Consider the following 23,976-nt stretch of genomic DNA (forward strand, 5'->3'; position numbering starts at 1 on the left):
TTCCAATTGAAATTGGATTGACAGAAAGTCCATAAGGACATTACGTGAAAGCCCTAAGAACGTTGCGGCATCTTCCCATTTATAATGGGATTATAAATTTTTCCTTAATTATTCCATGACCCTAAGTAAATCATCACCTCAACCAAATAGGAAAAGGGTTTATAGGTGATGCTTTATAAAGGGTGATGGAGAAAATTTACCGTATTATTATTTTTTGAGAAGAAAAATCACTTTGTGAAAGTGGGAGTGTAATACAAAGCCAAAAGAGAAAACAAAAGAAAAGGTCACAAAATAAGAGATACGTTGCTGACGAGAAAATTGTCTTCTTGTCTTGTTGCTACTACGCTGAAAGTTTTTTGAGAACATTCTCGACATAGTATTTTTGTTCAATTTGTTTGCGGTTCCATTGATCAAAGAGTTGATAGCAAGGGTTGGTCTCGGTGTGGATACGCATAGAGTCTTCGCACTATCGAAGAAATTTTGAAACGAGACTTTCTTCACCAGATACGTCTTAGATCCGATCTTTGACATGTAAATAAATTTTAAACACGAAAAGATCTGCCTTGGATTGTTATTGTCTTCCGATGCATGTTACGAACATCTATATGCAATCCTTCAATAATAAATTTATTATCTTTTGTCGAGAATTACTTTCTCTTTCTTAATCCCATTTTACTTGGTTGATTTCTGATTACTTTAGCTTAATCACTAATGTGAAGATTTAATCTAATAGTCGCTCACCCAATCGCTTAAATATTTGGTTGTGATACAATAAAAACCTCCCAAATATACAGTTGCATCAAACTCCACGTCTAGAATCAAAGGTGGATGCAACATATTAGTACTTCAAATGCTCAGCCGCGTCAAGATTTATTTGTTCAGAACTAGAGGCAAATCCAAATCCAAAAGGTAAATTGTGTTGGTGTCAGTGCATTTTAATATTAAAATTATAATATTAAAGTGCATTATTTCTTATGAGATAATGGTTATAAATTGGCAAGAAAGTAGTCATTACTTTGGTATAACTCATGAATCCATTGATGCCATGATCTACCGCTTATTACTCACTAAGGCTTATAATTTGTAACCACCAACCCATGTTCTACAATTTTATTATTCCACTGCCTTATTATTTATTTTATGGAAGAGATTCTACACCTATAAATAGTGGTGTTTCTTTTTATGATGACCCGATAGGTCATTTATAGTTTTAACCTTCAATTATGTATTTCAAAATCCTGAATAGCTTCGCTTAACCTTCCTCGATTTGAGTGCACATTCCGTATCTTTTTCCGGAAGGTTTTTATGTGAAAAAATGAGTAAAATGTGAAATTGTTCTTTAAAACTCATTTAAGTTGATTTCGATCAACATTTTGAGCAACTGGACCCGGATCCATATTTTAACAGTCCCGTTGAGTCCGTATCGTGATTTGGGACTTGGGCGTATTCCCGTAATCGAATTCGGAAGTCTCTAGCTTGATTTATCATAATTTGTTGAAAAATAGAAGTTTAAAGGTTTAAAGAAATTCCAAGTTTGACCAAAGTTTGACTTTATTGCTACCGGATCCGGATTCTGGTTCCGAAACTTGATATAAGTTCATTACATTATTTATGATTTGTTTGTAAAATTTGGTACAAAACGGAGTTGATTTGACGTGATTCGGATGTCCGGTCGAAAAGTTGCATGTTCTTAAGTTTCATTGAAAATTTCATTCGTTTTGGTAGCCAATTCGTAGTTTTAGGTGTTATTCTGGTGTTTCGATCGCGCGAGTGATTTCGTATTATATTTTTGGACTTGTGTGCATGTCTGATTTGAAGCCTCGAGGGCTTGGGTGAATTTCAGATAGGCTTCAGAGTGGTTTTGGACTTAGAAAAATAGTTGGTGCATCTGGTTCTGGTGCAAGTCTCTGATCTCGCAATTGCGAGGTCAGTGTTCGCATTTGCGAACATTCAAATTCCTGCCAGGTTCTCATTTGCGAAGAGGGACTAGGTTAGCAAAAGATCACATTTGTCATCAAAAGGTCACATTTGCGGAGTCCCAGAGTTCGCGTTTGTGAACAAATCATCGCAAATGCGATGATCGCAGAGGTGTGGGCTTCTTCGTGAGTTTCCAGAGGTGTTTCCTGCGGATCTTCTGGGGATGCCACCCGACAGAGATATTGACTTCTGTATTGATTTGGCTCATGATACTCAGCCCATTTCTGTTCCGCCATACCATATGGCCCCGCCAGAGTTGAAAGAATTGAAGGAGCAACTGTAAGACTTGCTTGATAAGGGCTTCATTAGACCTAGTGTCTCGCCCTAGGGTGCCCTCGTGTTGTTCGTGAAGAAGTAAGATGGATCGATGAGGATGTGTATAGACTATTGGCAATTGAGCAAGGTCACTATCAAGAACAAGTATCTATTGTCGAGGATTGGTGACTTATTTGATCAGTTTCAGAGTGCCAAAGTATTTTCAAAGATTGATGTAAGGTCTGGCTATCATCAATTGAAGATTAGGGCATTCGATGTACCCGAAACAACTTTTCAGACTCGGTATGGGAATTATAAGTTCCTAGTGATGTCATTTGGATTGACAAATGCCCCAACATCATTTATGGATTTGATGAACCGGGTGTTCAAGCCCTACTTGGACTCCTTTGTGATTGTATTCATTGATGATATCTTGATCTACTCCCGCGGTCGAGAGGAGCATGGGTGGAATCTTTTGATTGTACTTCAAACTCTGAGAGATAGCCAGTTATATGCCAAGTTTTTAAAGTGTGGGTTTTGGTTAGACTCGGTTGCCTTTTTGGGCATGCTGTAACGACAGAGGTCATAAAGGTGGATCCTAAGAAGATTGAGGCAGTTTAGAATTGTCCTAGACCTACTTCAACTACACAGATCTAGAGTTTCCTGGGATTGGAGGGTTATTACCGCCGGTTTGTGGAGGGTTATTATCTATAGCAGCCCCATTGACCAGATTGACCCAGAAGGGTGCCCCATTCAGATAGTCGTATGAGCGTGAGTTGAGCTTTCAGAAGCTCAAGATTGCTTTGACTACGGTGCTAGTGTTTCCTACAGGTTCAGGATCTTACATGGTGTATTGTGATGCATCTCATATTGGGCTCGATGCATTATTGATGCAGGATGGTAGGGTGATTACATATGCATCGCGATAGTTGAAGGTTCACGAGAAGAATTAACCTGTTCATGACTTAGAGTTGGCAGCCATTGTTCATGCACTGAAGATTTGGAGGCACTATCTTTATGGCGTGTCGTGCGAGGTATTCACGAATCATCGGAGTTTACAGTATTTATTCAAACAAAATAATCTCAATTTGAGGCAGAGGGGGTGGTTGGAGCTGTTGAAGACTATGATATCACCATTTTGTATCACCCCGGGAAGGCCAATGTGGTGATCGATGCCTTGAGTAGAAAGGGTGTGAGTATGGGCAGCCTTGCGTATATTCCATTTGGTGAGAGGTCATTTGCATAAGATGTTCAGGCTTTGGCCAATCAGTTCGTGAGGTTAGATGCTTTAGAGCCTAGTCATGTTCTAGCTTGCACAGTCGCTCGGTCTTCCTTGTATGAGTGCATCAAAGAGCGGCAGTATGATGACCCTTATTTACTTGTCCTTAAGGACACAGTGCGGCACGGTGGTGCCAAGTAGGTTATTGTTGGATATGATGAGGTTTTGAGGATGTAGGGTCATATTTGTGTATCCAATGTGTATGGGCTTCGTGAGTTGATCCTTGAGGAGGCCCATAGTTCCCGGTATTCTATTCATCCGGGCGCCGCCAAGATGTTTCAGGAGTTGCAGCAGCATTATTGGTGGAGGAGGATGAAGACGGTTATAGTTGCATATGTGGCTCAGTGTCTAAATTGTCATCAAGTTAAGTACGAGCATCATAGGCCTGGTGGTTTGCTTTAGAAGTTAGAGATTCCTGAGTGGAAGTGGGAGTGTATCACTATGGATTTTGTTGTTGGACTCCCACAGATTCAGAGGAAGTTCGACATGGTATGGGTCATTGTGGACAGGTTGACCAAATCGGCATATTTCATTCCAGTGGCAGTTACCTATTCTTCAGAGCGGTTAGTTGAGATCTACATCCACGAGATCGTCCGTCTTCACAGTGTGCCCGTGTCTATCATTTCTGATCGAGGTACGCAGTTTTACCTCACACTTCTGGAGGTCAGTACAGCGTGAGTTGGGCATGCATGTTGAGTTGAGCATAGCGTTTCATCCCCAGACGGAAGGATAGTCCGATCGCACTATTCATATATTGGAGGATATGCTTCGCGCTTGCGTTATGGATTTCGGGAGTTCTTGGGATCAGTTTTTGTCTCTTGCGGAGTTTGCCTACAACAACAACTACTAGTCGAGCATTCAGATGGCTCGCTATGAGGCATTATACAAGAGGCAGTGTTGTTCGCCAGTTAGATGGTTCGAGCTGGGAGAAGCTCGGTTGTTGGGTACAGATTTGTTATAGGATGCCATGGATAAGGTCAAGATTATCCAGGATCGACTTCGCACAGCTCAGTCTAGGCAGAAGAGTTATGCCGACCGTAGAGTTCGTGATGTTGCATTCCTGGTCGGAGAGAGGGTATTGCTCCGGGTTTCACCCATGAAGGGTGTAATGAGGTTCGAAAAGAAGGGCAAGTTGAGCCTAGGTATATCGGGCCTTTTGAGATTCTTGATAGAGTGGGTGAGGTGTTATACAGGCTCGCATTGCCACCTAGTTTATCAGCAATCCATCCGGTGTACAATGTGTCCATGCTCCAGAAGTATCACGGTGATCCGTCCCATGTGTTAGATTTCAGCTCAATCCAATTGGACAAGGATTTGACTTATGAGGAGGAACCGGTGGGTATTCTAGCCCAGCAGGTCCGGCAGTTGAGGTCTAAGAGTTATCCTTCAATTTGAGTGCAGTTGAGAGGTTCAGCCGATCGAGGAAGCCACTTTGGAGTCCGAGTCGGACATGCGAAATAGATATCCACACCTTATCCCCAGCCCAAGTACTTTTCTATGTCCGTTTGAGGACGAACGTTTGTTTCAGAGGTGAAGAATGTGATGGCCCGATAGGTTATCCTCCAATTATGTGTTTCGAAACCCTGAATTGCTTCACTTATCCTTCCTCGATTTGCATGCACAGTCCGTATTTTTTTCGAAAGGTTTTTACGTGAAAAATTGAGTAAAATGTGAAATCGTTCTTTAAAACTTATTTGAGTTGACTTTGGTCAATATTTTGAGCAAACGGACCCCAAGTATGTGTTTTCACGGTCCCGGTAGGTCCGTATCATAATTTAGGACTTAGGCGTATTCCTGGAATCGAATTCGGAAGTCCCTAGCTTGATTTATCGTAATGTTTTGAAAATTAGAAGTTTAAAGGTTTAAAGAAATTTCAAGTTTGACCGTAGTTTGATTTTGTTTCTAACGGGTCTGGATTCTGGTTTCGGAAGTTGGTATAAGTTCATTACAGTATTTATGACATGTCTGCTAAATTTGGTATAAAACAGAGTTGATTTGATGTGATTTGGATGTCCGGTCGAAAAATTACATGTTCTTAAGTTTCATTGAAAATTTCATTTATTTTGGTATCTGATTCGTAGTTCTAGGTGTTATTTTAGTATTTTGATCGCGCGAGCCAGTTCGTATGATATTTTTGGACTTGTGTGCATGTTTGGTTTGGAGCCCCGAGGGCTCGGGTGAGTTTTGGATAGGCTTCAAAGTGGTTTTGGACTTAGGAAAATAGCTGGTGCATCTGGTTCTGGTGCAAGTCTCTGATCCTGCAACTGCGAGGCCAGTGTTCGCATTTGCGAACATTCAAATTCCTGTGAGGTTCGCATTTGCGAAGAGGGGCTGGGTCAGCAAAAGATCGCATTTGTCATCAAAAGGTCGCATTTGCGGAGTCCTAGAGTTCGCATTTGCGAACAAATCATCGCAAATGCGATGATAGCAGAGGTGTGGGCTTCTTCGCATTTGCTAAGCCATTCTCGTATTTGCAGGGTTCTCAATTGCGAACCCCAGGTCGCAATTGCGACAACTGCGCCTGGGCAAAAGTTGAGAAAAACGGGATTTTAGCTCATTCTTTCAAATTCTCAACCCAAATCACCTTAGAGGCGATTTTTCCAAGAGCTTTTCTTCCTAATTTCTTTGGTAAGCAACTTCAATCCATTTCTTTTCAATTATCCATTACATTTCATAAGTTTTCAACATTAAATCTACGATTTTCATGGTAAAAATTGGGGGTTTGGGTAGAATTAGGGATTTTTGTAAATTTGGAATTTGGACCTCGATTTGATGTCAGATTTCGAAACAAATTACATAACTGGGCTCGGTGGTGAATGGGTAATCGGGTTTTGGTCCGAATTTTGAATTTTGACCAAGCGAGCCCATGGTTGACTTTTGTTGACTTTTTCAATAATTATCTAAATTGAACCTCTTTCATTCGTGGGTAATTCCTAAGGCTTATTTTGAATCGTTTGGTTAATAATTTACTAGATTTGGTTGGTTTTGAGGCTTGTTCGAAAGGCAAGGCCATGGTTGAACTTTGAGTCGATTGCAGAGTGAGGTAAGTGTCGTAGTTAACCTTGACTTGAGGGATTTGGACTTGTTTGCCTACTTGCTACGTGATTTCATGTGTGGGTACAGCGTATATGTGAGGTGGCGAGTACTTATGCGTTGTTATGGATGGAAGCATGCAGGTGGAATTTATTTCCTTGTGATTTATTGTCTTTTAATTACAATATTTATGCTTATGCTTAGAATAGGTTATTACTTATTTTGATCATTCTCTCCGTATTTATTGCATATTTAGAAATTGCTGAGTATTTTTGGAAGTTGAAGTTGGTACCTTGGCATCATATTTGACGTTAAATACAAATCACCGCATTATTTGCCTTCTGAAGTTATGTTATCTTGTTCTATGGTGAGGAAGAGTGTTAAAGCACGAAGGGTGATGTCGTGCCATTGCATTTACCTTATTTATTGATTTATACAAAGTGAGGAAGAGAGTTAAAGCACGAAGGGTGATGTCATGCCATTTATATCGTTTATTCAGTATATTGTGATAAGGAAGAAAGTAAAAGCACGAAGGGTGATGTCGTGTCATTTCATGTTACTTATGTCATCATTATGGTAAGTTTGAGAGTAAAAGCATGAAGGGTGGTGCCGTGCCATATTGATATCATCGGTTCATCTATCTTCATTGTTGATTATTCGTTTGGCCGTTACGTGATGTTACTAGTAATGTAGTTATCGTATCTTTCCCCTTTCGCATGTCCCCTCCCAATTTGTATGTTGTTAATCTCTTTGTTTGTTATTGTTTCATATATTTATTTCTTGCACAGGTTTGTTTACGTAGGTGTCCTGTCATAGCCTCGTCACTATCTCGTCGAGGTTAGACTCGACACTTATGGAGTACATTGGGTCGGTTGTACTCATACTACACTCTGTACTTCTTGTGCAGATTTTGGTGTCGGTCCCAACGGCGGTCCGTAGATCGCTCGGGTCGGCTATTGAGTGGAAACTTGAGGTACAACCGCTCGGCATTCGCAACCCCTAAAGTCCCTTTCTTCTTTATTTTAGCTATGTATATTCCTTCAGACAACTTTACTTTTATTCTGACCTTTATCTGTACTATTCTAGTAGCTCGTGCACTTGTGACACCGGATCCGGGGTTGTACTTAGATATTTTGGTTTTTATAACTTTTCGCACTTTATTCCAGTTTTATTTCAGTTTAATTGATTTTAATTATTTGAATTATTTTAAAATATATTAAGATTTACTCTAATGTTGGCTTGCCTAGCAAGTGGAATGTTAGGCGCCATCACGATCCCGAGATTGGGAATTTCGGGTCGTGACACTGCCTTGTGTTTGTAATGGGAAAATTTGGTAGTGTGTATGAAAAAAATGAACTTGGTGTTGTGAAAAGGAGAGTTAATAGAGGGAGAAAATCTAAGTCTCCAACTTATTCTCGACAAAAGAGAATATTATTTCTGTTGCGGGAAGGTGTTCATTTTGGTGGAGTTTTGGAAACTACAACTTGTCCAGAATTTGTTCGAGTCAAACGATATTGTCGAGCTGTTGTATCCTAGAGGGGACAAGTCAAGAGTATTACTGCTGGACCGGTGAAGATACTACTGCAGTGGGCTTGAATCTCCTTAAAGAGAGCGAGATATCCGCGCTTCAGCATGAAGAATATTTATTTATTTTTCTTCATCTTATTTTTTAACTGTAATTACTTATAATTTCACCAACAAATTGATAAATACAAAATACATCTATTTTATTTTCCGTGAATGCAAAATACTACTACACCATTATTTAGTTTTGATGATGGTGCTAGCTTAGTACATATATAAAAGTTTTCAACTTTATTATCTTGAATCAAAGACTGTGAGTGTCTAGCACACACCCACTCCCTAAATAATAAGTATATTTAGATTCGTAGAGGCGTATTCAGGATTTGAATTTCATGACTTATATATTGAAGTTTATGGGTTCTAAAGTTTATTATTTGTCCACATTCAGTGGATTTTTCAACTAATACATAGGGTTCAGATCGAAGTTATTGGTATATTCCATGCTATCTCCGTCCCGACTGTCGTCCGTGTCCAAAATCATAGCCGTTGGTGGTGGCGTGTTCTGAATGAGACAAGAACTCACGCAATGGATACTATCAATCGCACAATCCTGGGAGCATTTATCTGTCGCAAATCTGCATCTAACAACACAAGCGATTGTTTTTTTGCTACAAGCGACCACACATGGCCCTGTAATTGATTTACCTTGAGCATGGTGCATTTTGGTAGATGCAAAAATCAGCATAAGCAAAGCTAAAACATGAATTGGTGAAGTTGTTGCAAGAAAAGCCATAGTGGAATTAGCCGGACTAAAATCCGTTGCCTTACCACTTGGTTCTTCTACGATGATATAATATCTTTTCAAGAAAATGATACGAAAACATAAACTTGACGTGACATTATATAGGAGGGATGTAGAGCAAAGTTTTGAGTTTTCTGTTATGGACAACTTTATTCATACAAAAGATGTGAACTAATCTTGTTAGAGTAAAGAAGGCAGATTTTACAAACGGCAATCCCATTTGAATATAATTCGTGAGGGTTACTCACCATTACGGATAAAGGGGGTTGAATTATTATTATCTTTTGGACTTTGTTTATAGTAATTTGACCAATTTTAACAACGGCAAAGATCATACTTAGCTCGCGGCTGAAAATATTTATATTCGTTAGCCGAAAAGGTATATAAAATTTATATATTTCTTGTATATAACATACAAAAATATATTTTTTCGGTTATTATGTTGAGAGCAGCTATACAGTATCATTTTTTCTTTCAAGAAACTTTAATTTTTGTCGGCCTGGAATTGGTGCATCATTTTCTTTGCCCACGTTATGATTCAAAACGCTAGCCCGAACAATAGCGTATACAGAATTTTTCACATAAAATATTATTAGCATATTGTTATGCTAAAATCCTACAAGTTGACACTTCTATGATTCAGTAAGTTTAGAAACGTTACCTAAAAGTTATTTTGCATGTTTTGTTGATTCTCTTGAAGGGAAAAGTTAAATTATTCGTAGACAAAATGAGAATTTTTTTAGTTCGGTTCTTTTTTTACTAAAGAAAATTGAGTCTTAGGTTCAAATATGTGAAATTGAAGTACTTATGCTAAAGGGAAAAATAGCACAAAAATCACTAAGACGTCAAGTACATAAGTATAAAGTACTTTGACTAAATAAAAAAGAAAATTTGAAATTCACTTTACAATTATATTGTAAGAATATTAAATAGTGGAACACTTTATATACCCAAAGAATAAACTTGGTTATTACACTTGAATGTATGCGAAGAGTTCAACAAAAGCTACGTGATATAGACACTTTTAAGCATGATGTTTAAAATAAATTCACAGTTTACAATGTATTTAAAGATTAGCTAATTCATTTAAATTTCAGGACACGACGTCCTGAAGTTTAAACCTCAAGGTTCAAACTTCAGGAAATCGTGTCCTAAAGTTTGAAAATTGTGTCCAATAATTCGAATCTTATGTCTTGAATTTTAAATCACTAGTTCAGAAATTCAGGATATTTAGTCCTAAATATCAAATTAGCAGCTTAAAAATTTAGGACACACAACTCAAAAATTCAGGATATTTAGTCCTGAAGTTTGGACAAATTGACTAATCTTTAAATATATCGTAAATTATTAATATATTTTTTATATCAGACTTCAAGGTTGCTATTGGTGCACTTCGCCCAGGGCCATCTCATATCATCCCAATCATTATCTTCGGGCCCGAATGATTTTATTCCCAATGTTTCTATAATCTTCTGATATTAGTGATACGACTACAAACCTCCCATACAAGAGTTAGAAGTTCAAACAAGCAAGCTAACTTTATTATAACAAAGCCTCTCAAATATCTAGATCAAGCTTTATTTATTTATAACAGAGACGGATCTAGAATATTTATTTGAAAATACCTAATATTACTACACCATTTTGTGAAGATGGTGCTAACATAGTAAAAATATAAAAGTTTTCAATTATATATATTTTGAGTCAAGACAACAAGTATCTGAAACTCGCATTCACCCCCTAAAAGATTTCTCTTCCCATGTCCGAGATCATTGGCGCTGGTGGGGTGGTTGGTGGTGGTGTGGCTGGCGTGAGACAGGAGGTCAGACAACCGATACCACTAGTCGCGCAACCTTGATAGCAAGTAACCGATGGAGGTGGCGGGCCGCAACGGATAACACAAGTGATTGCTTGTTGGCCACAATTGATGACACATAGCCCAATATTTTGGCCTTGGGCATGGTGGATTATGGTGCATGCAACAAGGAGAATAAGCAAAGATAAAGAATGAATTGGTGAAGTTTTTGCAAGAAAGGCCATGGTAGAACATTAACTTGAAGTTGCATTATTTTTCTTGAGTTTATATAAAGGGAAATGTAACTAGTTTGATGGATTAAAGAGAAAATGGAAGGAACTTTTGGGTTTTCTGTTAGGGATAACTTTAAAAGTGTTCATAGGAAACATGTGAAGTCTAATAATTAAAGTGTAAAGAAGAGGCAGATTTTACGAAAGTGAATTATATTATTGAAAGTGCAGATTTGCGTGGCGGAAAACTTCAAAAAGAAGAACACAAATGGAAAAGAAAGACAACGGAAGTTTTTTTTTTTTTTTTGAAAATTCGGAGGGAAACCCACGGCTGCTACTCTTCGGGTGCGTTGCTCACTGTGCAATAGCTCGTAAACTACACAGGTTATATAAATTGCACTAGGCAAGCTCGGCACGATGAGCTCTTACTGAGGAGGTTGCTGATGTGGGGAATTGATCTCAGATCTCCCATGTGGAAAACCACTAACCCAACCCTTTGTGGGCCGAAAGTGTAATTTTGCCTGCCGGAAAACGTGAAAAAGATAACACATAGGAAAAAGTGTGATACAAGACAATAGAACCGAGGAACCAATTGTATGACTGTACCTAAGAAGTATGATCGGTTGAATGAGATCTCTACTATTATTCTATACTAGTCTTCGTAAGATCGAGATTAAATATTTTCATTCGCGATACACTAAAGAACAATTTTTCTAAGAGCAAAAAGTCAAATCAGTTTGCGCACGTTTCAACCATGGGCACCTACATATTCCACACATAAAACACATACATGTATCGAATAATATACTTACCGAAATTTACGACAATGAGGAAACAAATACCTATTAAACTTTTTCTGCTTTTGGTGGGATTCAAAATAATAATAATAACCTGTTATCTTCATTTCAGTTTCTTAATTTACAAGGGGAAAAAATTATAAGCAGATTTCAGATAATAAACAAAAAAAATTGTAACAAATAACTTAGGAAATCATTCAAAACTTATACAAGTCTCTTCACAACAAAACTGTATTTACTCAAAACCAAAAGAAAAATGTTCAAAATCAACTTCAATAGGCAGATTCAAAAGGAATTCATTTCAAGGCTGTAACTCCTTTTCAACTTCACCAACTCTTTCGCAACTTCATCAAACACCTTCCCTTCCTTCCCTTCTCCGGCAAAACCAAATCCTCCGGCCACCAAATCTCTGCCGTCATCCGCCTTGCTCCACTCCTCCACCGGCCTTATCACCACAAGCGTCGCCCCCTTCGTCGTGCAACCTTTCGCAGGCAACTCTAGCTCCGGCACGTACCACATTTTCACCTTCAATGCCGGCACCTTCGACCTAAACAACAATAACAACGTAGATTTAGTCCCAAACAAATTGAAGCCAATTATACAGAGGCGGATCCAAGATTTCGAGAACATTGGTGCATCATTGATACTTCAGGAAAACCAAAATAAAAGGATGCGTTGCTGTCAAAAAAAAAAGGAAAAGAAAGGCTTAAGAATAAGAAATTAAATCAGTATTTTTGAAGGGATTTGATCCCATGACCTTAAGTTAGCAAGAAATAAGGGGTCAAGACCAATGAACCACTTTGCCTCTTTTGATCATGGGTGTCATCTAGTAATAATAAGTCATTTTTTATAAAATTATGTACATAATATATTTGATATCGTCGGAGGACCACGGGTTCACGTGAACCACGATTTACACCGTGGATCCCCCTGCAATTATATGATATCTCATTAACCATATTTCTTCATTTAAATTCATCTCCGTCAATATTACATTAAACAAAAATAAAAGTAAAAATATAACATACTACTACTACTAAAAATAATAATAAAAGGGAATCTTGACGCACGGTAAAAGTTGATGTCGTGTGAACATGAGTTCATAGGTTTAAACTGCAAAAACAACCTTTTGTAAAAATATAAGGTAAGGGTTAACTGAGTTTGTTGGATGGGTGATTTCCCATATGGAAGACCTGGAATCGATTCCCCTGCTCCTCAGTTAAAGTTCGTCGCACTGGGCTTGCCGAGTGCGATTTACATTTGCGAGTTATTACACAGTGAGCAGGTTACCCAGCTTGCACCCAAAGGATAGCAACTACGTGTTTCCCTCGTAATTTTTCAAAAGAAAAAATAGAAGATAAAGTTGTATATATCATATGGTCCTGCCCTTTTACGAACCTGGCAATAAAGCGGAAACTTAATGCAGTGCACTACCCTTCTACTCTGACTACTAATAATAACAGTGAAAAACAAAACATATATTAGAAGTTCTCTCTATTTTTATTAGCATATAAATCTTTGGAAATGCTAAAATACCTGTTGGGCGAAAATACCCTCGTATTTCTCCTCATTTCTTCTACTTGTTCGCAATTCATAGAACAAATTCCTTGACCAATATCGTCCGTAATCGCTACTTTTTCGAGCATTTTCTTCTCCTTAATCGTTTCTTCTAATAAACAATGCCGCGTTGATGCTGCTATTAAACACGAAATTATCCACACAATTCGCAATTTCAACTCATCGTTTGACATTCGCAGCGTTTCTTCTACCGAATCGCCTCGTTGTATGATACCAAAATTTTCACTTTCGGTTTCGGTTTCTCCTCCGCTGTGATTTTCATGAATAGGAGAAATTGACGTTCCTCCGACGATCAAACAATGTTTCAATTGGCTTCCGAACTCTGCTTTCCATTTCAGCAACGGCTCGTCGGAATTTTTCAAACCAATATTTTCGCCGGCGGCAAGTCGAATGTCTAATTGCTTGATTTCGCTGAAATTTCTAAGAATTTCAGCAGGAGAAGTATAAGAACAAGTACAATTACAATTATAGCCAGCAGTTTTCTGGCTAAAAGTATAAGGAATTGGTATACAAATTGGGTTCCATTTTGTAATTTGACGAAGAAAAAACCGAAAGGGTTTGAGAAAAACTCTGTTGAAAAATCGAAAAAGTTGATTTCTATTGGAATTTGATGATTTGTGGTGATTTTGGGGTGGAATTTTGAGGGAAATATTTTGTGTTTGGGTAATGAGAGAGTGGAAACGTTTACAAAGAGATGAAAAAATGCAAAGGGATTTACAATCTTGAACTTTGTCAAAGATTGTTAGCACAATGGCATCAGGTAAACGATCAAACAAATCTTCATTTTCTTCTGCAGCAAAAATAGTTGACATATTCTTCTTCTTTTTCGCCTTTTTTTTGTTCTTGTTGTGTTATTTTTTTGTTATTTATGTATGGAGGTTTTTGGATATGGGGTTTTGTTGTAGGGTTTTCGAGAATGAAAAGTGAAGACATTTACGCGTGAAGATATTTATATAAATGATCAAGTAGCCTTTGATGCCTCGGTCCATCGAAATTCATCACTTTATCGCTTTGATTTATTTAATAAATAAAATAAAATAAAATAAAAAATTATAAAGTATAGTCATTTATCTCTCTATTTGCCCAATAAAAGAAAAACTATAAAGTATATGGTTTTTTAAAATAATAATCGATAAAATATATAATTTTTTATATATAATATATATATTTATATATATTATTTTTGATATTTAAATAATTTTTTTTGTTTTAATTTTTTTTGAAATCGAAAGTTTATTGAAAATAGTCTTTCTATTTTTATTAGATAAGGATAAAGCCTGCATATATATTATTATTTTTCAAATTTCTTTTTATAAAAATATATTAAATTTATTATTAATATTGTTATATAATTATTTTTGATCGAATGGACTAATCGTGTAACTTGCTTACAATAGAGGGGAGATGTTTTATAGATGTACATTGTACACGTTTTTGGGAGCGTGGCTGTTTTTTGACTTTGGGAAAAGGAGGCTGAAGACCGAGCGTAGCAGACAATAGATTTGTTGTGTTGACAGGTAGTATTTCTATTCAGAAGTGCGTGGCAAACTTATCTTTATCCAAAATGAAGATGATAATTGGTTGGCTTATATTATTTACTTCCTCCGTTTCAATTTAGGCGAACCTATTTGATTGGGCACAGAGTTTAGGAAAAAATAATACTTTTAGAATTTGTGCTCCTAAACAAGTCAAAAGGAGACTCAGAGTATTTGTGTGATTATAAAAACTTCTTGTTAAAAGTAGAATTGTAAGTTTAAACTAAATTGTTTTCAAATTTAGAAAGGGGTTATTCTTTTTGGAACGGATAAAAAAGAAAATAGGTTCACATAAACTGAAACGGGGGTAGTATAAGTTTAATAGCCTGTTTGGCCAAGCTTATTTTGGGCCAACAACAACATTGATCCAGTACAATCTCACAAGTGGAGTATGAGGAAAGTTTTATTTTGGGCCAAAAGTGTATTTTTTTCAAAATTTGAGGTGTTTGGCCAAGCTTTTAAAATGAAAAAAAGTACTTTTGGGGAGAAGCATAAGCAGTTTTGGAGAAATAGAAAAAATATTATTTTAGAAGGGAAGGATGGATTTTTAGTGTGGACGATTTAGAAGATATAATCGGAGGACATGTATGGTTAGGTTCCATTTGTATATTTGGTGGAATCTGGCATATCTTAACCTTAACTTTTCTCCAAAAGTACTTTTTAAAAAATCACTTTTGAGAAAAATACACTTAAAAGCAGTTTTTAAAAACTTGGTCAAACACTAATTGCTGTTCAGAAGTGTTCAAATTAATTAGCCAAACACAAACTATTTCTCACCAAAAGTACTTTTGAGAAAAAACACTTCTCAAAATAAGTTGATTTTTGCAGCTTGGCCAAACATGCTATAAGTTTTAGTATCTGTTTTTCTAGGTAGGGTTGCCGAGTGCACAAAGTATCTCACATTTATGCAGGATCCGAAAAAGGATTATATCCGAGGAGATGTAATGTAAACTGCCCTAATACAATCATCAATGACTAATTTCAGAACAAACATGTAACATATGGGTCACACGAAAACAACCAATAACCTATTATTTTCCCGAAAGAGGATGATGTTTCCGCTAGTTTTTCTGAGATTTCATGGTTCTTCTATTTTATTGACTAACTTTATGTTTTATATGTTGAAGCACGAGATATTATTATGTTGTTCTTGCTTTTTTTAAGGCTTAAAATAGGCATACTTATGTTTAATATTCCTCTCGTCCTAATTTATGTGAATGTGTTTGAATTTCGAAAGTCAAATAATTTATTCTTTAATTATTTTTTTATATATTTTTTAAATATTATAAATTATTAATTATTATAATTTATAATATTTTTTTATATAGCTTTTAAATATATATATTATATTTTAAAATATATAATAATTCTTTTTATTAAATATTCGATCAAAGTTGCAAAGTTTAAATTTCGAAAAACAAAAAAATCACATAAGGATGATGGTTGTGTCAAAAACATCAGAATCAAAGTGTCTAGAACAAAACGTGGCAGGTCATTGAAACAAAGGAGATCCCTTTGGTCATTAGTCAAAGTATCAGCTACTTGGTTCGTGTTTTCTGGATACATAACATATTAAGTCTGTCCAGCTAATCTAAAAGTGATTCACAATCATCAATAATATGTGATTAGTTTTTTAATCATTTTAAATTGGTGCAAAACAACCTCAAGCATCGACTTTGATTTTTTATTTGTTTCGCAAAAGGAAAGGGGGAAGCACAAGTAGGGAAAGTTGGAACAGTGGATAAATATTATCTCCAATAGAAAATTATCTATATCTTGGTATAACAGCCTACCACATAATGTAAATAATGGGGAAGGAAGAAAAAGAAAAGTCAAAAGAAAAAGGAAATGAAAAAATAATTGTTATTAAAATCTCATTTTTGTTATAAAATAAAAGTTGTAAAGTAAATAAATCGAAGACAAGTATAGAGAGAGATTGATATATTATTCAACTTCAAACTCATGTACATAATGAACTGAAATCCCCTCTATTTATAGAAGAAAGGAAGTTGATGTGTAAGCTGCTACTGCAAGCTGTTGTGTAAGCTGTTTGTAAGTTGCTGTGTAAGATACTTGTAAGCTGATATTATACCAGATATAGATAATCTTCTACCAGAGATAATATTTATCCATAACAGAGTACCGAAATGATAAACTTCTTCAGGAGGCTTATTTCCAATAGAGTACTAAATAGATAAGCATATTTACGGCGGAGTCCCATATGGATCAACTTCTTCAGGAAGCTTATTTACAACGGAGTACTAAATGAATATCCATAGTATAATATATTTATAACACTCCCCCTTGGATGTTCATTAAAAGATAATGTGCCCCCTTAAAACCTTACAAAGAAAAACTCTGTGGGAAAAAATTCTAGTGAAGGAAAAAGAGTACACATATCTAGTAATACGCATTGCTAGCTGTCTCATTAAATACTTTATAAGGAAAACCTTGTGGGAAAAAGAGTAAGTCGCATATTTTACTCCCCCTAATGAAAATCTTGTTTCAAATATTGAGTCTTCGCATTCAATCTTGTATACTATCTTCTTAAAAGTTGAAGTTGGTAAAGATTTAGTGAATAAATCTGCTGGATTGTCACTTGAACGAATTTGCTGCACAACGATATTATCATTTTTCTCGAGATCATGTGTGAAGAATAACTTTGGTAAAATATGTTTCTTTCTATCTTCTTTTATGAATCCTTCCTTTAATTTGGCTATACATGCAGCATTGTCTTCGTATAATATTGTAGTTTTTTTTATTACATTCCAACCCATATTTTTCTCGAATAAAATGAATCATTGATCTCAACCATATGCATTCCCTACTTGATTCATGAATAGCTATTATCTCGGTATGATTTGAAGAAATAGCAACAATAGATTGATTTGTGGAGCGTCATGATATGACAATACCTCCACATGTAAATACATATCCCGTTTGAGATCGAGCTTTATGGGGATCGGATAAATAACCTGCATCTGCATAACCAATAAGATCTGCACCACCTTTGTTAGCATTAGCAAGATACATAAGTGCACTAATTGTATTGAGATAGAGTATTTAAGGACCAAGAAGTTTCTCATCCTCTTCTGGAGGTTGGAACGGGTCCTTATTCACTTCAAGAGATTGAACACCCATTAGTGTACCTAATGGGTGCGCTTTGTTCGTATAAAAGCATTTAAAGACCCTTTCTGTATAGGCAGATTGATGGATAAAGATCTCGTGTGCTAAATATTCAATTTGCAGACCAATAAAATTTTTATTTTTCCAAGATCTTTCATCTCAAATTCTTTCTTAAGATATTCAATTGTCTTTTGGAGCTCTTCTAGAGTTCCAACAAGATTTATGCCATCAACATAAACAACAGGTATAACAAATTCTGATGACATTTTCTTTATAAAAATACATGGACAAATAACATCATTTATGTAACCTTCTTTCAGCAAATATTTACTGAGGCGATTATATCACATGCGCCCACCAGATTGATTTAAACCATACAAAGATCTTTGTAATTTGATCAAGTACATTTCTCGAGACTTTAAATTATATGCTTCAAGCATTTTAAATCCTTCAGGGATATTCATATTGATTTAATCAAATGAGTCATATAGATTATGATTTGCATTTAAATGGTATGACATCTTCAGGTGTCTGTCTATAGGCCCGATCCTCACAATCTTTTATAATATCGTGCACTAAATTGGATTAAATATATCGTCGACGATCATTTTGTATCGGTTCCTAATCGACATAACTTGTTGAGATCTCATCACTTTCTTTATTTTTAGGTATCTGAACTTCTTCTGGAGTTTCATGAAATGTTATGTCAAGGGTTGTTCTAGAGCTCATTTCCTCCTCATTATGATCATTTGCTCCTATCATTTTTCAAGGATTGTTACCTTTGGAACCGATCGGTTTACTACGCTTCATGCATGTAGTAAACTTTATCCTTCAGGGACTTTAATTTTAATAGGAGCATTTGCAGCTGAAATATAATATTTATTTTGGATCAGCAAATGCTTCTGGCATTTGATTTGAATTATCTTCTAAGTGAGGATAATATTAATGATAATTTGATTCATATAGCATATTTTACAGCTGTTTATTCCATCCCCCAAATGTTAGAAAAACTAACTCATATCCCCAATCTTCTTTGGAAAACCTATCTTTGTGCATTGTGGTAGAGAAATTAATCATATACCACACATCAAAAGTTATTAGATAGTAAAAATATTTGGTTTATGATCCTAAACCAATTGTGAGGGGAGGACTTATCATATTTTATTGGTCTGATGCATACAAGTGCTACTGTATGCAATTTAGAAAATCTTAGACCAACACATGAGTTTTTGTTCTCATAAGCAATAGTTTAGCCATTAATAGGAGGTATTCAATGCTAAATTAGCTTGGATATAAATCAACATCATCAAGATGAACTATCTTGATTTCATAATCTGAAAGTTATGCTCTTAATTGAGAAAGGCAATTTCAAATGCCAAACTGCAGGTTGACAATAAACATACATGTAACAATCTCATATATGCATCTATAAGTGGTTCACATGATAAGTGAATGGGCCCATATTCACCTTTTATATATTCCAGAATTCATGGATTTTAGTCCCAACTTTAGCTGGTATAATCAATTTATTATGAGAACGAGCAACACAAGAGAATTCTAAAAGAATCTTCTAGTTCTTCAGTATATGCTTATCTGAATTCTCAAATAGCTCATTTAAAAATGGCAAATGAAAATTTCAAGTTTATCATGGCATGTGATATCTCTTAGTAAGCTTCTGGTTTACTATAGCATAAACTTTTGCATTAGTAAACTTCTGATTTACTGTGGCTACTTTTGTATCAGCGAATTTCTGATTTACTGTAGCTACTTTTGCCTCAGTAAAACTTCTGATTTACTGTGACTGCTTTTGCATTAGTAAACTTCTGGTTTACTATAATACATAATATAATACAAATTAAAAAATAAGGCAGGTCACTTCTCACATTCATATTATTTTACCCCCTATGATTGTGAAAACATGAAGATTTTCAATCTTCCAGCTATTTGTAGTTTCAATATGATAGCCATTTGTATTAGTAAATTTCAGGTTTACTACAACATATGTTTTGACCATAATCATATAATATTAATGATATATTTGTATATAAGATCTTCGAGAGCCTTCATTTATTATCCACAATCTAATATTTATCAGGCACTACTGGTGTCATATGTCTTCTAGACAAACAATTAGCTTTTCAGGAGTTGTTGATACATTTTGTACTATCAAATATTGCACAGATACTTCTGGTATCATGAGAGAAAATCATAATCAAATAAACAATATAAAATAATTGTTTAAGTAGAAGAAAACACCTCTTCATAATATTTTCCTACTTCAGGAGGAAATTGCAATTGTGTTACTTCTTCAAGAGCAAATTTAAAATACGAAATATTGAGTATATATTCGCTCAATCATATTACCTCTCCTGGAGGTGAATTGTAATATATTTACATCAAGAGCGCGTTCATATTTACGAGTTTTATTAATATTGTCACATTCACTTCGGGGAATGAATTTATATTTATCAAAAATTCTCATCCTTCAGGAAATCGAATATAATTATCTGAACGCGCATTAATCACATCAAATTATGATGCTTCAACATATTTTAAAATATTTACTACTTCAGGAGCAAATCGAGGCGTGCATGTAATATAGAGAATATTTCTCTAGCTTATCTTCAATTGTAACCATAGAAAGCCTAAATTATCACTTCTGGTGGTCATAGGCATATACCACTTCTAGTGGTTAACAAAAATATAAATATTAAGATAATTAGGATGAAAACAAATACCAAAAATAGGTATTGTATGCGTAACATATAACCAAGCAAGCGATGATAAAGATATTAAAATATAGGCAAAAGGCTCAAATTAATTTACGTAAATTTGGCCACTCCAGATGTAAGTGATATCTACATCACTACTGCCAAGAAGAAAAACTCACCACCTCAAAGATATAATCTACCTTGTGATGCTCGGAATGAACATGATCTAACCACGGACATAAGAGTGTCGCCTTACATCGGAGATGAACACTGAAATAGAAATTAAACGAAGTAAGTGATAAACATGGCAGTCTCGTGCTGATAACATGTTATAAAATAAAAGTTGTAAAGTAAATAAATCGAAGACAAGTATAGAGAGAGATTGATATATTATTCAATTTCAAACTCATGTACATAATGAACTGAAATCTCCTCTATTTATAGAACAAAGGAAATTGTTGTGTAAGCTGCTACTGCAAGCTGCTATTGTATCAGATATAGATAATCTTCTATCAGAGATAATATTTATCTATAACGGAGTACCGAAAGGATAAACTTCTTTAGGAGGTTTATTTTTAATAGAGTACTAAATAGATAAACATATTTACGGCAGAGTCATATATGGATAAGTTTCTTCAGGAAACTTATTTACAACGAAATATTAAATGAACATCCATAATATAATATATTTATAATAATTTTCTAGGTTTTCTTGAAAGTTTTATAAATTATTGCTACTAATTATGTCTTTTCTCAAAAGAGAATTCTAAAGGAGCATAAATTCTCTCAAAAAAATAAATTTTACTAAGAAAACTTTCTTTGTTAGATTCTTCTAATAATAATTTGACCAAATGCTAAAAAAGCTTAGAGCGGGAAACGTATTTCGTGGATATTTATGGTAGCAAATCTAAATTATGGATTTAACTTTGCGGTGTGAAGATCTTTTTACGTTAGCAGTATAGTTTAACTATTTATAGCAACTATATACTTTATATTTGAGTGAACTTATTATTAACAATAGAAAAGGGTCAGATATATTTATTTACAATTGAAAATGGTTTAAAACTATCCCCGTTATTTTATTTGGCCACCTCAATCCCTACGTTACACTGCTATTCACAAATATTTCTCGTTTGGACAGCCCTCCACGTGTCATCACCAGAACAAAATAACTCATTCCCCTTTCTTTACCTGATACCTGACTCATCTAAAATAACCCTCTGCCAAGTCCAAACCAACCCAATAACTTAACGTGAAAATGGTCAAATATACCAATTTACTTTCGTATATTATTTATATTTAATATTTATTATACTATCGGATCAAATTTACCCTTATCGTTATATTATTGGGCCAAATTTACCTCTACAATCAGCAAATTTTTAAAAGTACATCTTGATCTGTTAAGTAATCCAAAATCTCCCAAATTCCTTTTATTTAAATCACTTGTTGTTCTTCTTGGTCCATTATTTTTAAAAATTACTATTGATGTGAATGCTAAAGTTACTAGACTATACAAATTATTCATAATTTTCTTTTAATTACCAATGCACCCATTTCTTTTTGTAATAAATAAAGTTGGTTTAAAATTTTATTTATTTTTCAATCATATACACACCGTAGAATTTAGTGGGTCCATTTATTGTGTATTATATGCAGCTGATCATCATGTATGTGATAGGTCGAGGCCCTGTTCCGACCTTGATATAGTTCAGTTATCTTTAGAGGTATGTAGACGAGTTCTGTACATGTATATTCAAATATATTTTGCCATTGCCTGGTTAGTATAGAGTTTGATCGACTAATTTAAGAGTGCACAATGTGTAGGCATTTAATTAAAGCAAAGTTGAATTAGACAATGTAAAATCTCCGAGGAACTTCAACTTCAATCACTAATACTTGCAAAGTCTCCATACATTTGGTGCAACGAATTCATTAAAATTGGGATGTTGTAAATACTTTTAGAATTTAGAAAAGCTACCTAATTTAGATTTTTTAATTTACTATACTTTGTTTATTCGGTTGTATTATTTAATATTTTTTTCTCTTATTTATTTTTTCTCTAATTCAGAAAGCAGGTAAATATCAATTATTTCAAAAATAGTGGATCAAGAACAACAACAAGAGATTTAAAAAAAAAAAAAGAAATTTGGGAGATTTTGAATTACTTAACATATCAAGGGGTCTTTTTAAAAGTTTATTGATTGTAGGGGTAAATTTGCCCCAATAGTATAACGGTGGAGGTAAATTTAGCCCGATAGTATAACGGATGTTAAATATTGACAATATATGAAAGTAGAGGGGCATATTTGGCCATTTTTACTTGAAAGAAATCCCAAACGTGAAAAAACACCCCCAATTATATTTCTCTCAAACCTCGGTTGTATCATTCTTCACTTTCACCATAAAAAAAAGGCTGCTTAGGGTTTTAACTTACAAGGTAAGAAGTTTCGTCAATAAAAGCTTTTTTTAACTCTTAGATACTTCTAAAATTGTAAAATCATTCTTTCAGGGTTTCAAGTAAGCTTTTGATGCGAAGTTAAATTGCAGCTGCTTTAGAAGTGATACCTTGAGCTTGTGTAGTTGTACATGAAAGTTAAGTTAGTTAAATAGGCAAGGGAGTTATAGTTCCGATTAAGTGCAAATGAGTCCCATACTAGTTTAAGTATAAGTTTGAGGTATTTACACATTAGTCATGTTAGATATTAATTTTAATTACTTATAGTCCAATAGAGTTAGTTATACTATTTTGTCTTTTAGCTAATAGTGGAAGCATATACCCCTCTGTATTCAGACAATAGAATTATCAATTGAAGAATTATCATTTATTTTCTTAGCCTTCTTCTTAGCTCTAGATTTTCTCTTGAAACCCTAGCTGCCGCAATAATGGTATCAGAGCAATTCCGCGGCTCTGTGGATAAATGTCGACGGAGATGAATGAAGTGATGAACATACTGCAGAAGATATCCACTGATATGTCCAGCTTTGTATCTAGACAGAACCAGCTTGAAGCTAACCAGGAACAAAGCTGCAGAAATCAGGAAGAAGCTTTGAGCGAAATTAGAGATGTACTCAACAAGGTCATTCATGGAGCCAAGAGACCTGAACGAGACAAGAAGTGAGATTCATTGGAGAGGAGATGTATTCTCCAAACGATAACCCCTTCGATTTTGGTGAGTTAGCTACCCCCTATACTGCCGGAATTAGTGATTCTATAGGGGTCAGTAGGAATGTGGTGTCAACCACTTTCCCCCTTGTTAATGAACCAATACAGGCATCGCGACTCCCTCAACATGTTGGTTCTAGCCACCCTTCTTCAATACCAATTACCCAC

At 35.1% G+C, this 23,976-nt stretch overlaps 1 protein-coding gene across 1 annotated transcript; it reads right to left on the reverse strand.

The window, feature by feature from the left end:
* Nucleotides 1-11,773: 11,773 nt before the first annotated feature.
* LOC107761637 (F-box protein At4g18380) lies at nt 11,774-14,200 on the reverse strand. Its single transcript, XM_016579880.2, has 2 exons — nt 13,229-14,200; nt 11,774-12,239 (listed from the first exon to the last, which is right to left on the reverse strand). The coding sequence occupies exons 1-2, from the start codon at nt 14,080-14,082 to the stop codon at nt 11,978-11,980; spliced, it is 1,116 nt and encodes a 371-aa protein (XP_016435366.1). The 5' UTR covers nt 14,083-14,200; the 3' UTR covers nt 11,774-11,977.
* Nucleotides 14,201-23,976: the final 9,776 nt, after the last annotated feature.

The sequence above is a fragment of the Nicotiana tabacum genome, chromosome 19 (assembly GCF_000715075.1).
Source record: "Nicotiana tabacum cultivar K326 chromosome 19, ASM71507v2, whole genome shotgun sequence".
NCBI classification, from domain to species: Eukaryota; Viridiplantae; Streptophyta; class Magnoliopsida; order Solanales; family Solanaceae; genus Nicotiana; species Nicotiana tabacum.

Excerpts from the sequence above, each read along its gene's own strand:
- LOC107761637 (XM_016579880.2), bottom strand. The coding sequence starts at position 14,082 with ATGTCAACTATTTTTGCTGCAGAAGAAAATGAAGATTTGTTTGATCGT. Across the intron at positions 12,240-13,228 it reads AGGGTATTTTCGCCCAACAG|GTCGAAGGTGCCGGCATTGA; the intron begins GTATTTTAGCAT and ends ATTGTTGTTTAG.